General features: G+C 39.5%; 1 protein-coding gene across 1 annotated transcript in view; it reads right to left on the minus strand.

Annotated features, from left to right (window-relative positions):
* Positions 1–958: 958 nt before the first annotated feature.
* aig1 (androgen-induced 1 (H. sapiens)) overlaps positions 959–13,260 on the minus strand; it is a 31,249-nt gene continuing 18,947 nt past the window's right edge. Inside the window, exons 4-6 of the mRNA XM_026142339.2 lie at positions 4,749–4,864; positions 4,281–4,447; positions 959–1,561 (exon numbers count right to left, since the gene is read on the minus strand). Of these exons, the coding sequence (XP_025998124.1) occupies positions 1,542–1,561; positions 4,281–4,447; positions 4,749–4,864 (303 nt within the window). The 3' untranslated portion in view covers positions 959–1,541. The remainder of the gene's footprint in view (positions 1,562–4,280; positions 4,448–4,748; positions 4,865–13,260) is intronic.

Below are 13,260 nucleotides of genomic sequence, written 5' to 3' on the forward strand. Positions count from 1 at the left end.
AGAATCAATCTCAAAGTAAGGTCAGTACTTCCACGCTTCAAACGCTGCACGCTCATCCTCTCTCCCGCACTCGATATATCATCCATTTTTGATCTGCACACAGCTGTTGTCACGAACGTCGCACTTGTTTATGTCATTGTCATAAAACACTCTCGCAAACGAAATCACGGTTTCGTAACGCAGCGTGCTTACGGGAAAGTAACAGTAATATAATTACCTTTTTTGCAATAGTAATCCCTTACTTTACTCGTTACTTAAAAAAGGTAATTGGATTACTGCCCATCTCTGTTGGCGACAGATGTAGTGAAGTACACACATTGGAGGACCTTTGATGAATCTGTCTTTCAGTCTCAAGTACAATATTCAGCTTTCAGACACCTTTTTTTTTTCCAGGTGTTTCTTTGATTAGATGTGTCGCCAGCTTTGCTGATGTTGTTGCAGGAAGCCTCGTCTCCCGTGACATGGTCTTGCGGTATTTCTTCAAATCAGATGGACTCTGGTCTATAGTATTCGGTAGTACTGACATAAATCTGATTGGCACACTAAAAAGGACAGAGTATGGTAAACGAGTCCAAGCATCACAGCTGAGCAGAGAGCACTAACTACTCTGTTAGATCCACTACTTCAATATAACTGCCAGGAAAAAGCTACTTTCTGTTGCCCCCTTTGTCACCATTTGACATACCTGTAAACGCCATATTACAGCTGTCCTGATTATTATCAGTGGCCTCCAACAGCATCAATCAGGCAGGTCATCATGTAAAGTGTGGCTGTATTTCCTGTCTTGTGACTTGCTATTAATATGTTTTGAACTTTGAACAGTTTGTTAAATCGACAGTCAGCCTCTGCACAGAGCTGCTGCGGTTGTAACTCGCAGCCAAGACGAACCTGTTCTCGTAAGTTTCTTTGGTTTTTTGCAGCATCGAGTGCAACTCTGGATTCACATGAAGAAAGAAAGTATTTTTAAATCAGACTTTATTGATAATTTACCGACCTCTAGTTTCTTTCACACATGTAGTGAGAGCGCAGGATGAATAGCACTAATAATAATAATAATAATCTTCAACACAGCACTGGTTTTCAATCATTATGAAGAAGCTAATAAAGAAATTTGTTCACTTGAATGTGCTCATTCCACAAAAACAAGTCCCATTAATGTGTGTTTCCTTTCCCTGCATACATGTGTTACATACACGTGTTTGCTGCATGTCAGAGTTGATGTCCTATGTTTTATGAAGATGTATGTATGTGCATATTTCGTCCATGTTTTGTCCTCGATCTGCAGGATGGATGCTTAGCTTTCGCTTCTGAGGAAACGAAAGAAAGCAAACAAAAAGATGAGCTCTCATTCATTACCTTTTTTTCTTCCTTATTTACATTTAATCGATGATGCATCTGTCTTCTTCTTTTTACTGCGTAATGTTATGGATAGAGTTCAAAAAGTACGTGTCTTTTCCACGTCCAGAGATGTCGCTTGTTTGTGTTCTGGTGCTGTCCTGTGAGCGCGGGGCAGGAGCAGTCCTCTGAAACGATTCTGAAGATCACTCACCTTTGACCTTTTCTTTGAGACGGAGACAAAAGGGGCCAGATTTAGTGAAAAAGATGGCAGGTGACCTTTATGTTACAAAAAATAGAAATCTGAGCATTTTTTGAGCAAAAACATGAGCCCGCACAGAGCCACCTTTGGTCCTTAGAGTGTAGGTGACACAGGTTAATGAGCAGGTGTGCGGCTACTCTTCAGAGCGCATTTATGATTATTTGGTCCTTTTAACTGTGCATTTTAAATAATATTATGTTTTTGTTGCATTTAAGAAGAAATGCTCATGTATAGGCACGCTGTGAACACACAGTCAGTTACTATAAAGATACATGTTTTTGTGCAAATTAATCAAACTAAGTGACCTAATTTAATAATAAATAAAATAGAATAGCTTTGAAAATACTACAAAAATAACAGTGACAAGCTTCATTTCTATAGCAAAGCACTCACAAGGTGCTCCACAATAAATAGCAGTGTTAAAACATTACAAAGTACGTAAAATGAGTAAACGTGAGGCTTGAACAAAATTATTATGAAACATCAAACAAAAGCCAGCCTCCACATTTTGTTTTGTTTATTTACTGAGGGGAACTGATTGTGCTGATCGTAAGAGGAAAATTGTTCCACAGTTTGGGCCAAAACGGCAAAAAGCAGCCAGATTCCAGCCCAGACCTGGAATCTATAACAGGAATTGATTGTCTGATCTGAGGGACTCAGGGTCGACATGTAGTGATTTTAAAGTAATCAGTGAAATTTTAAATTGGATTCTGTAGCGGATGGGAAGCCAGAGTAATTCTGCGAGGGCTGGAGTCGAGTGCTTGTGAGCGATATTTCTGCTGTGTTTTTTACTAACTGTAGACAGGAAACTGCTGCATCACTGAGGCATGTTTACAATGAGTTGCAATAATCTCATCAGAAGGAAATGAGGATATGGATAAGATGTTCGATTGCATTATTTGGAAGAACTGGTTTGACCTTTGCATTTGTAATCTGCGCACAGTGAGGCCGGACAAGACTTTTGATATACTGATTGAAACAGAGACGTTGACAGAAAAAATTGCACAGGTTTCTAGGAAATTGCTTCGGGTCAGTTATCAGGACACTTTCAATATAATTTTGACTCAGGTCCACCCACAGACCAGGCATGCCGCTAAGCCAGCAGTGTTGGTGGTGAAAGCAAGAAATCTGTCCACTGTTGTTTGGATTTAGAGTCCAAAGCTAGGGGGACTCAAAACTAACCTTTTAAATACTAAACACCACAACTGAGCTTCAGATAAACTAAGAGGATAATGAACCAGGTCATAGACACAGACTGTGACTCGCATTTTAGTTGTCAAAACATGAACTTTTTTGTAAAATTCTGTGTATTTGTTGCATAGTTTTTGCACTTTCAGTGCATCTGGAAAGTATTCACAGCACTTCACTTGTTCCATATTTTGTTATGTTACAGCCTTTATATTCAACTTTAAAATTATGCACATAACACCCCATCATTTGAAAGTGAAAAAAGGTAGCTTGAAGTTTTTGCAAATGTATTAAAAACAAAAACGTAACATACACATAAGTATTCAGAGTCTTTGCTTAATACTTTGTTGAAGCATGCTCTTTTTAAGTACGAAGCTAAAAGCTTGGAACACATATTTATGGGATGTTTCTCTCATACTTCCTTGCAGAACCTCACAAGCTCCACCAGGTTGGATGGGGTGTGTAGATTCAAGTCTGGGCTCTGGCTGGGGCGCACAACGGCACTCAGAGAGGATCCTGAAGCCACTCCTTCCTTATTTTGGTCGTGTGCTTAGAGTTGTTGTTGGAAGATGAATTTTCGCCCCAGTCCAAAGTCCAGAGTGCTCAGGAGCAGGTTACCATCAAGGATGTCTTTCTTTTTGCTCTACTCACATGTCCCTCGACCCCAGCTAGCCTCCCAGTTCTTCATGATGACAAACTTCCCCACAGCATCATGGAGCCTCTACCATGCTTCACCAGGTGATAAGTGGTGCCTAGTTTTGTTTGTGTTTAAATTAATTTGCAAGAATTTCAAGGTAACTCTTTACATTTTGTCATTATGGGGTACTGTGTGTAGAACTTTGAGGTAAAAAATGAATTTAACTCATTTTGGATTAGGGCTGTAACACAGTCAAATGTGGACCAAGTGAAGTGCGATGAATCCTTACAGATGCACTGTAGAGAATGGAAAGAATCACTTACAGCAATGATGAGTGAAAATGACACTTGTTTTATTGCTAAAGAGCAGCGTGCAGCTACAGAGTCGCAGGTTCTGTCTTACGGCAACAATAAAAAGGTTTCCGCTCTTAAGCGTCTGTCCTTGTGTGTTTTCAGATCTCTGCTTGGAGCCTGATTTTGACTCTGTCGTCTCTGAGAAGCTTGTATCTAGTGACCGTTATTTTACAACGTTCGATTGGTTCTGAATCACATTTTATTCAACTTGAAAATAACAAAATTATTTCTTATTATTTCTTATTACTTCAAAAGGATGTTTTACGAATTTAGCCCTCGATGTGTGACAGCTGAAGGGATTTTTGAGACTCAAAATGTGGTTTTAGTGTCAGGGTTACAATTGGGTTATGGTTATGGTAGGTTTAGGGTCAGCATTAGGCATTCATTTTTGATGCTTAGGGTTAGGGTAAGTGGCTATGGAAAGCATTATGTCAATCAGATGTCCCCACAAGATATAAATGCCCAGTGTGTGTGTGTGTGTGTGTGTGTGTGTGCGTGTGTATACCTGTGTGTGGTTTCTCCCAGATGTAGCTGTTGAGGATTTCTCCGAGGACATAGAAGACACCAATTACTGCCATCATTGCACTGAAGAAGGCGACTCGAGCTACGGGTGCGATGCGCTCCAGCACCGGGTACACCCACACGCCCGTCACCTGGTGCACCCAACATGTCCTGAGCAAGCAGAGATATTGATGGGCTTTATTTTACACATCAGTTACTATACTGTAGTCCTTTGGCTTAAGTTGAACTAGAGGTAGACTGGATGCTACACTGACTATTAATGTATTCTGTGGCATAATAAAACCAGTAGATTTCACCGCAAAGCTAAACATACGGAATTGTTGTTTGATTACATACTGCACCTTTAATTCTCCCATACTGCTAAATGTCAAGGCACTTCACTTGTTACTTATTTAGGACGTGTGGTGTACGCGGCATTTATTGACTGCTGAGAAGAGTAAACATTCATTACCAGAGGATATATCCCACACCGAAGCAGCACACCGCCGCCAGACCCCACAACCTGCTGGGATACCGATGGTGGGTGGTCCGCATCTCGATGATGATGAAGGGAAGGACAGTGGTGTGCTGAGCGAAAGAGAGGGGAACAGATGAAGGTAAGGATAGCTTCAAAACAGTAAACATCTTTCTGGCATTCATTGAGAGGTTTCTCTTGAACTACCCAAAACCAACAAAAGCAAAAATGGGAATTAGGGAACTAATTGCCATTTTTGGCATATTGTACCCAATATTCATCGCAGCTACATCATGGACAAGGCTCAGTGCAGACTTAAATCGAAAGATGGTAAAGTGACTGCTGAAGCTAGTTAAATCTTTGAAAAAGAAGTGCTTTCCTTTTCAAAGATTATTTTATATTACTAAACCAAAGGCTTCCAGTTTCAAAAAGTCACAGTTACACAAAACATCGGGAAAAAAAGTTCACAAATCTTACAATCCTTACAGGACAAGAAGGTTACGGCTTAGTTTTAACCTTGGGGTGCTGAAGGCCACGGAAACACTAGCATGATAATTAACATGGCTGGAGTAGAGACTGAAGATTTTTAAGACTGAGATGATATCCTAAAAGTTTCATTTTCAAGTTAATTTAATTGAAAACGACTTCATTATATTTTTTTTGTTCGTACTGTGATTTAATTTTTTTACCAGCTTGATAAGGTTGAAGTCATAATGACGTGGATAAGAAAAAACGAAAGGATTTTAAAACGCTTTTTGATTGAAGCTTAAGTTCCTTTATTTAGAAACAACCACCTAATGGCCATTTGTGGTACTGCACATGAAAGCAGCCAAGCTATAAACAGCTAACACTTTATTATTATTGTCATCACCATTATTGGAAAAATCTCGATTATGAAGACAGAGCCATGACTCTATTCTGCTCTGTATTCCTTTATCCAACCAGCAAAACAAACAAGGAAATAACACACTATCCACCAGCGTTTAATTTTCTTTAATTGATTCATTTCTGCAGTCCCAGAAGTCCAGAAAAACTGGAATAAAATAAATAAAATAAGATCCCTGTACTCTTTTTACATTACATGTAACCCCAATTGTCACTGGTTTGGTCTGTTTTTAATTATTCATTCATCTCTAAATACAGAATGTGTGTGTGTGTGTGTGTGTGTGTGTGTGTGTGTGTGTGTGTGTGTGTGTGTGTGTGTGTGTGTGTGTGTGTGTGTGTGTGTTCAGGCACCAGAGTTATCCATCTAAACACAAAAGTGCCATTTAATGGAGGTCACGACATGTGGTGCTATTTTCTCTGAAGCCATTTCTCACAAAAACACATGAGAATTGTCATTAATGTGACACACTCACAGCTGTTTGCACACGCACAAACACACACTTCCTGCATGCTTGTAACATCTGTCTTATTCATAATCCACCAAACATCACTAATTCAATCATTTCATCCCACTATTAAAGTCCACTAGTGTGCACTACTATCCAGCAGGGGGCACTCACACACATGCCTACAAACCAAAAATCAAGCATAATTGTCTCAGTAGAGTTTAAACCTCTTACTTCACTTGCTCTCAGAGGAGCACAGCTGTCGATCGGTGTGTGTGTGTGTTTGTGTGTGTGTGTGTGCGTGCCTAACCTGAGAAGTGTCAAACAGTTGAGCCTTTTAGTCTCCAGCAGTTGAGCTTGTCGGATTTGTTATGTTACAATGGGATGATGTTCCCAGACGGACAGCTGGGAGTGATGCTGTTTGTACGATGCTGTGGGCTACAGTGGATGTACACGCTGGTGCATTTCTCCTATAAGAATTCTTTATAAGGAAATTCATAAACAATAAATGCCTGCATCAATGTGAACAGCTAAAAATGGAGTACCCAGCCACAAACTGAAGAAACAGCTGTAACAGAGGCGCAAAAGACAACAAAACTGTAATTCAATCAATTAGCTACACAATTATGCAACAGTATCCACGCTTCACTCAACAAAGTAACAGATTAGCGGCTCCTGTGCGAGTGACTCAGCGTATCTCAGCAGGTTCACTGTAGGAGATGATCTCTGCTGGTGTGTGAGAAAAGTCGCTGCAGTGACAGAAACTGAACGCTTTCAAGTGCCACCTTAGTTACTCATGCATAAAGTTCAGGTAAGCAGTAAATTATGAAGGATCCATATGGTTAAAAATAAGTAGCCTTAAAATGTAAATAATTTCTGCCATTTATGGTTTCCTCTTTATATTCACATGCCGCAAGGGCCAGAAGGTACGAATGCTAATGCGCACCACGTTCACCGTTTTATCATCAACATTCGACAACATCTTTGGCTTTGTAGGTGGGATCATTTTGTGCAGAAACAATCATATGAAATGCCATTTTTATGTGAGAACCTGAAGCGGAAAGATTGGTTTAACAGAGGAAGTTGATAACTTCTGCCATTATCTCAGATGGGTTTCAGACATGTCTGTGAAGGTTCTCAGTCATCCAGGTCATCGTAGTCAAAGGAGCTTGCAAAGAAAAGCGTCTGGACTTCTTTAAGTTGCTTAAGTTGCTTCAGCTAAGACAGAATGATCGGCTGAGTTTTTTGTAGTTTAGCCCTCTGCTCTACCTTGTGAGCTGTAAATGTCTCAAATAAATCAGTATATACATTTCGACACAGGAAAACAATAAGTGACCTTCAGATTACAGCAGAATTTCAGTGTTAAGTGTTCAGTATTAAACTTCTCATTGTCTGAGAGACAGGATGTGTATGTAGCATACATGCCAGTAAGTAACAACACTGCATCATTTACAGAAAACAATCTTTATCAGATCAATAAGTGGAGTGGCCCACACTGATTAGCATCACTTTCGTTTTTCCCAGCCTGATTAGCTGATCTTGTGGCTTTACAGCCAGACTGAAGAGCAGACAGAGCTAAGTGATGGCTGGTGCTGGATTTTTTTTACAGTTCATAAATACATTTCAAAACAACCACCTTACAAATAAACGAATGAATCTAAAAAGAAAAAAACAGCAAGGAAATCAGTAAGTGGTAATCTTTCCTTCAATCATCAACGGTAGCATGACTTTTGTGGCTTGCCAGGCTTTAATCAGATGCTTGCATAACACCAAATGATTATATAATAATGCAGCCAATATGCATAATTTCTAAAGTCCCTGAAAGCTACACAGGCTACAAACAAGTGACATACCCATACTCGCTGCAGCTTACAGCCTTCTGAAGAACCACAAAGTGCATTTGGACTAATGAGCTGATCACGATGATTATATATGTACACTACGGTGCAATACAAACATGTAGACTTTGTTTATCTCAGTCAATGCTTCTGAATGAAACTGGAGAAAATTGTCCAGTCTGGCCACAGTGCTATTAAGCAGTTTCAAGGTCTCTTGCTAGCTAACATGTGGTGCACGAACAATGAAACCGGATTCATTTCTAATCAAAGTCGCAAATTAAGTGGAGCGAAACGAGGGAAGCTTGCAAATAATAAAAAGAAAATTGAAAAATAACTCCTAAGTATGTCATTGCGTGTTTTCACAAGCTTACCATTAAATTAAAATATTTAAAATTTTAATCCATGTGACAGATTCTTTCATTTACTAAATATCGTGTTTAAAAGTGAATTTAAGCAGGACGCATGAGGCCCACTCACTGGCTGTGAATTCACCGGACAATGACCGCACCATTCTCTTATGTGTGCAGTTGGACATCACAAAGTCTTTGCACTTGAGAATTAGCAGGCAAAAACAACAGATTATTCCCAATCTATCTACTGTATATATCCACAAATATCACACATGCACCTTTTTCAAAGAGGGTCAGAAAAGTTCAAGGCTGCTGTGCATGTCTTAAAATGGCTTTAGTTTCTGTGTCTGTAGGGAATCGGAAGGTTTTGACGTTCAGTTACAGTTTAGCAATTCTCAAACATTCTAAGTGGTTTTCACAGCAAATTAAAAATTTCTGAGTGTCTATTTGTGAACGCAGCACTGATCTGTACACTGACCGCGGTGTCAAAGCCTGACCTTGACTCCTTTTCAGGCTTCCCTTGAAGCACTCGGAAAGGTCAGCGTGGAGATGCCAAGAATGCACAAACTGAGTAACAATATAGCTCTGTCTCCTAGGGTCTTAAATTTTAGGTTTCTCCTCCTTCATTGTACTGTACACACAGACACACAAGCAAATGTCCTGACGCTGCATTTTTCCCCCGTGCGCCTCAGAGGAATTCCAGTCTCCCGGTCAAGTATAAGTTTAGTATCTGCTGAGAGGACGCGTAAATAATACTCCCTTTATTCCCTCTGTCCCTCTCGCTCTCTATTTTTGCTCCTGTGTCTCTTCCTTTGTTGTTCTCTCTCTCACCCTCTCTATGTCCATCTCCCCCCAGGAGGTTTGCGGTTACACTCCAGCAGCCAGCTTTCGGCCTCCGTGGAAAATCCCCCCTCGCCGGCAAACAGCAGTGGTGCGATCCTGTGGTCTGGGGCTAAAAATGGGACAAACCATCTCACACAGAAATACACAGCTGGGGGCCGGGTGGGGTCACATGACTGAGGGCAGCTTCGCGAGGTCAAACATCTTCCAGCGGCAACGAACCGCTGAAACTGACGCATCAGAAAAAAAAGCTTTACTGTGGGAAAGGATTTAAAAGGAAACCATCTGACTCGCAAGTTCGAAATTCACCAAAATCAAAAGAAAACATTTTATTCGAGAAACACTAACCATGCTATTGATTGGCTCTTGAGAAAGGTGCTACGGCTGAAATTATGACACTCAAGTGGTAGTTAGTATAACAAGTAGGCAACTTTGGTAATTTTTGCATCACTGCAATCATCAGTGGGTTTTAAATTAAACGATCAAGATGTGACTGAAGTGCAGACTTTCAGTTTTAATTCAAAGACTTAAAAAAGTATTACATTACTGATTACAAATTACAGCCTTTTTTTAGTCAGAGCAGTCCTCTGTTTTCAGAAGCTCAAAGGTAACTGAACAATTGATTGACAACCAGTATCATGACCAGTTGAGGCCTGTTTCCTTGTTATTCCAAGACAAATTAAGCAGACAAGAGATCTTGAGGTAAACTTGCACTTGGAAGCATTTCACAGGAACTGGAAATATTAGATCCAAAGAAGGAACGTCAGCTAAGCAACAGCAAATGCCTAGAAAATGTGGATGATTGCAGAATTCTGTCCATGGTTAAGGAAAACCCGCTTCCCAACAGCTGAACAATCCAAGAATATGGTGCACCTACCTCACTGGAGGTTTCATTCTCCAAGTCTACAATCAAGACATGCCTTCATGGATGGAAATACAGAGGTTTTACAACAAGGTGCAAACCACTGGCTACACCCAAAACAACAAGGTCAGATTAGACTTTGCCAGAAAACACTTAAAGAGCCTGCAAAGTACAGAGAAAAAAATCTTAGGATAAACCCACTAAGGGTTTATTGATGATGTGACTGCTGACAGAAGGAGCCGGATGAATTCTGAAATGAATATGTTTGGGTAACCTTAAAAAATAAAATTCATGATTGCATTCATTGTATCCAGGGATACTGTGGTGGGTATTATTCTTTCAGAGTAACTGATGATGAAAGTATTAACTGGTTACAGCTCGTTTTACTAGCCGTGTCCACTTTGATCAGTTTAATTTTCCCATGTGTTTATTTAAATGTATGAGAAATATATGATTGGTGTATAAAATATTGAGTGAGTGCCATTCTAGACCAACACAACTTCTTAACTCTCCACAATAACATCAAGTTGACTCTTTTATTAAGTTAAACTGACACTTTTCATATCTTTGCAAACTTTTGTAACCTGAAGAGAATTCAAAATAAACTTCAGTGGGTTTGGGGGGAAATATTTCCCTCCCTATAGTTACAGCTTTAGAGTTTAAGCAGTCAGAGGGAAGCAGCTGATGCAGAGCTCATTGCTTAGTCTTTTAACCCTGCACTGATAAAGGTTTTTAACTGAACTCAAGCTGAACTCTGAAAATCAAAAGATAAGTCTCCTGTTGACATTTTTCTCAGCTTTCCAACTAAAGGAGCTTATCATGTCACAGAGAGACAATCCAGTTACACTTTCTATCACTCATTGAAAACGTGTGTGAACTTGAATGATCCTGCGGCAACACTGCCAGTATTTAGCATGATGTTTTTCTTGGAATAAGTTGCATATTTAACACCAATATTAAAGTTTCTTTTAGCTATCTTCTACTTCTGAAGCCTACTCCAGAGTACTGATCTTTAATGAAGCCAAATGCCCAAAATGTTTTGATAAACTTAACTCTTTGCTTTATTGCATCAACTAAAGGTAAGTAAGACAAAAGAAGTGAAAGCCCTAAAAAATTACAGTATCTCAAGACATTTGCACAGTACTGCACCTTAAATAACTGTAATAGTAAAATTGGCAAAAACCTGCAGCCTAAGTAGCATTTTCAATTTCCCCAAATCAAAAACGATGCTTTCAGTCTGCTTGTTTAATCAACCCACAATTCTTGCCTCCGAAATTAGTCAGTCTTGGATAATAAAACAGCAGCAGCTCACCTTCTCACTGTGGAGAAGCAATTTCTGATAATTTCCTCTCATTTGACATCACTGCAGCTCCACATGATATGTAAAAGGTAAAAATAGGTTTTCACATTGGCACAGCGAATGAGTCTGACGAGCACACACGGAGTGATAACGATGCAGGCTGAGCAGACAAGAGATGAAGGTTAAGTGTGGATGCTGAATGAGGCTTCTGTGCATGTGTGTGTTTGTGTGTGTGTGTACTGAAACTCCACAGCCAGAACCAGAAGAGCTTTAATAACAAAGCAATGACTGTGTGTGTGCGTGCGTGCGTGTGTACATGCCATAAGTCAATGGTGTCAGACCCAGTGTGAGGCTATAATCCCCTGTTGCTAGGAGAAACCTTGTGGTGTGTGTGTGTGTGTTTGCCTTTATAAACTGCAAGATTAACAGAAAAAGAAAACACACACACTATCAATCTGCTGGTTTTGCTACACTTATGAACACACTGCTTTGGCCACCATGGAGAAGCCTGACCCTCTGTGGGGCTGGGACACTTCTGTTTTAAGTATACAAGGATATAAATATAAATAAATGATGGTCAGTGTTTTTGTTGTTATTTGTGTAGTTTTCCTAGACACCAACACTAAGCACAATGATGGAACAGGATCCCATCCTTGTACTTATATTCTCCACATTTCCTGAATTTCTTTCAGCTTCGGTGTGCGAGCCTCTGCCGTGTGCCGCTGTCATTTACAGCCATGCTCTTTGGAAGCCTTTCTCTCACTCTTGACTACCATGTCTCACAGTGTGCGCTTCTTATTAGAGTTTTATATCTTTTAAGAGTTCTTAATTATCTTTATCTTATTTTATTTTCATTTAGTTTCCAAAGTTGTTTTGCTTGTTTCACTTTGTCTTCTGTTGTTAAGAAATGCACAGTAAGACAATAATAAAAACACTAGACACAGTCAAGCAGGCTGTAAAACCTATAAAAAAGACCTCTGAATTGTTACTTTCAGTGTAAAGAAATGTCTGAAATGTCTTGAGAAAAAAAAGGCAATTTTAATAATACCTCTCACTTTATCAACATTATAAAGAAACAAACCTCTCTTTTAAATGGTGAGTAAGAAGGAATTTTTCTTTTATTAAACTGAATATTAACAATAAAACAAATTAATTTTCTTGCAGTTAATGGTTCATCAGCTTCTCTGGTATATGAAGTTAATTCTGGGGATTCCCATGATGCATTGAGTTTTTCCTTTCCAGTCACCTTTCTCACTCACTATGTATTAATAGACCTCTCTGCATTGAATCATATCTGTTATTAACCTCTGTCTCTCTTCCACAGCATGTCTTTATCCTGTCTTCCTTCTCTCACCCCAACCGGTCGCAGCAGATGGCCGCCCCTCCCTGAGCCTGGTTCTGCCGGAGGTTTCTTCCTGTTAAAAGGGAGTTTTTCCTTCCCACTGTCGCCAAAGTGCTTGCTCATAGGGGGTCATATGATTGTTGGGTTTTTCTCTGTATCTATGAAGCGCCTTGAGGCGACTTTTGTTGTGATTTGGCGCTATATAAATAAAATTGAATTGAATTGAATTGAATTCTTACCTCCTCTTACACATAATGCAGAACCAAGCCAGTCCACATCCAGGGCTTAAAAAATGTATCTAAGATGCTGGTTTTACATAAAATACATGAACATCCCTTTAGTAAAAGGACTGATTTATTAGAGCCCACCTAATGTAGCATACTTAAGACTGATACTGATGCTAATATTCAGTGATTCTGATATATCGGGTGATATTTTACTTTCATACAACGTTGCAATGTCAACACTCTAAGCATGGCCGAAGGGTGTAAAATACAGAAATCAACAGACAGATCAACAAACAGCTAATATCAGGCGATAATATCAGTCAGCTGATAAATCTTTTTTTAAAAGCAAGAGGGCTTTTTTTTTCTTTTTTTTTGATTTCCTCTCATGCAGTTGCTTTTATTTTCTTGCATCTTAAAAA

The sequence above is a fragment of the Astatotilapia calliptera genome, chromosome 15 (assembly GCF_964374335.1).
Source record: "Astatotilapia calliptera chromosome 15, fAstCal68.1, whole genome shotgun sequence".
Classification (NCBI taxonomy): domain Eukaryota; kingdom Metazoa; phylum Chordata; class Actinopteri; order Cichliformes; family Cichlidae; genus Astatotilapia; species Astatotilapia calliptera.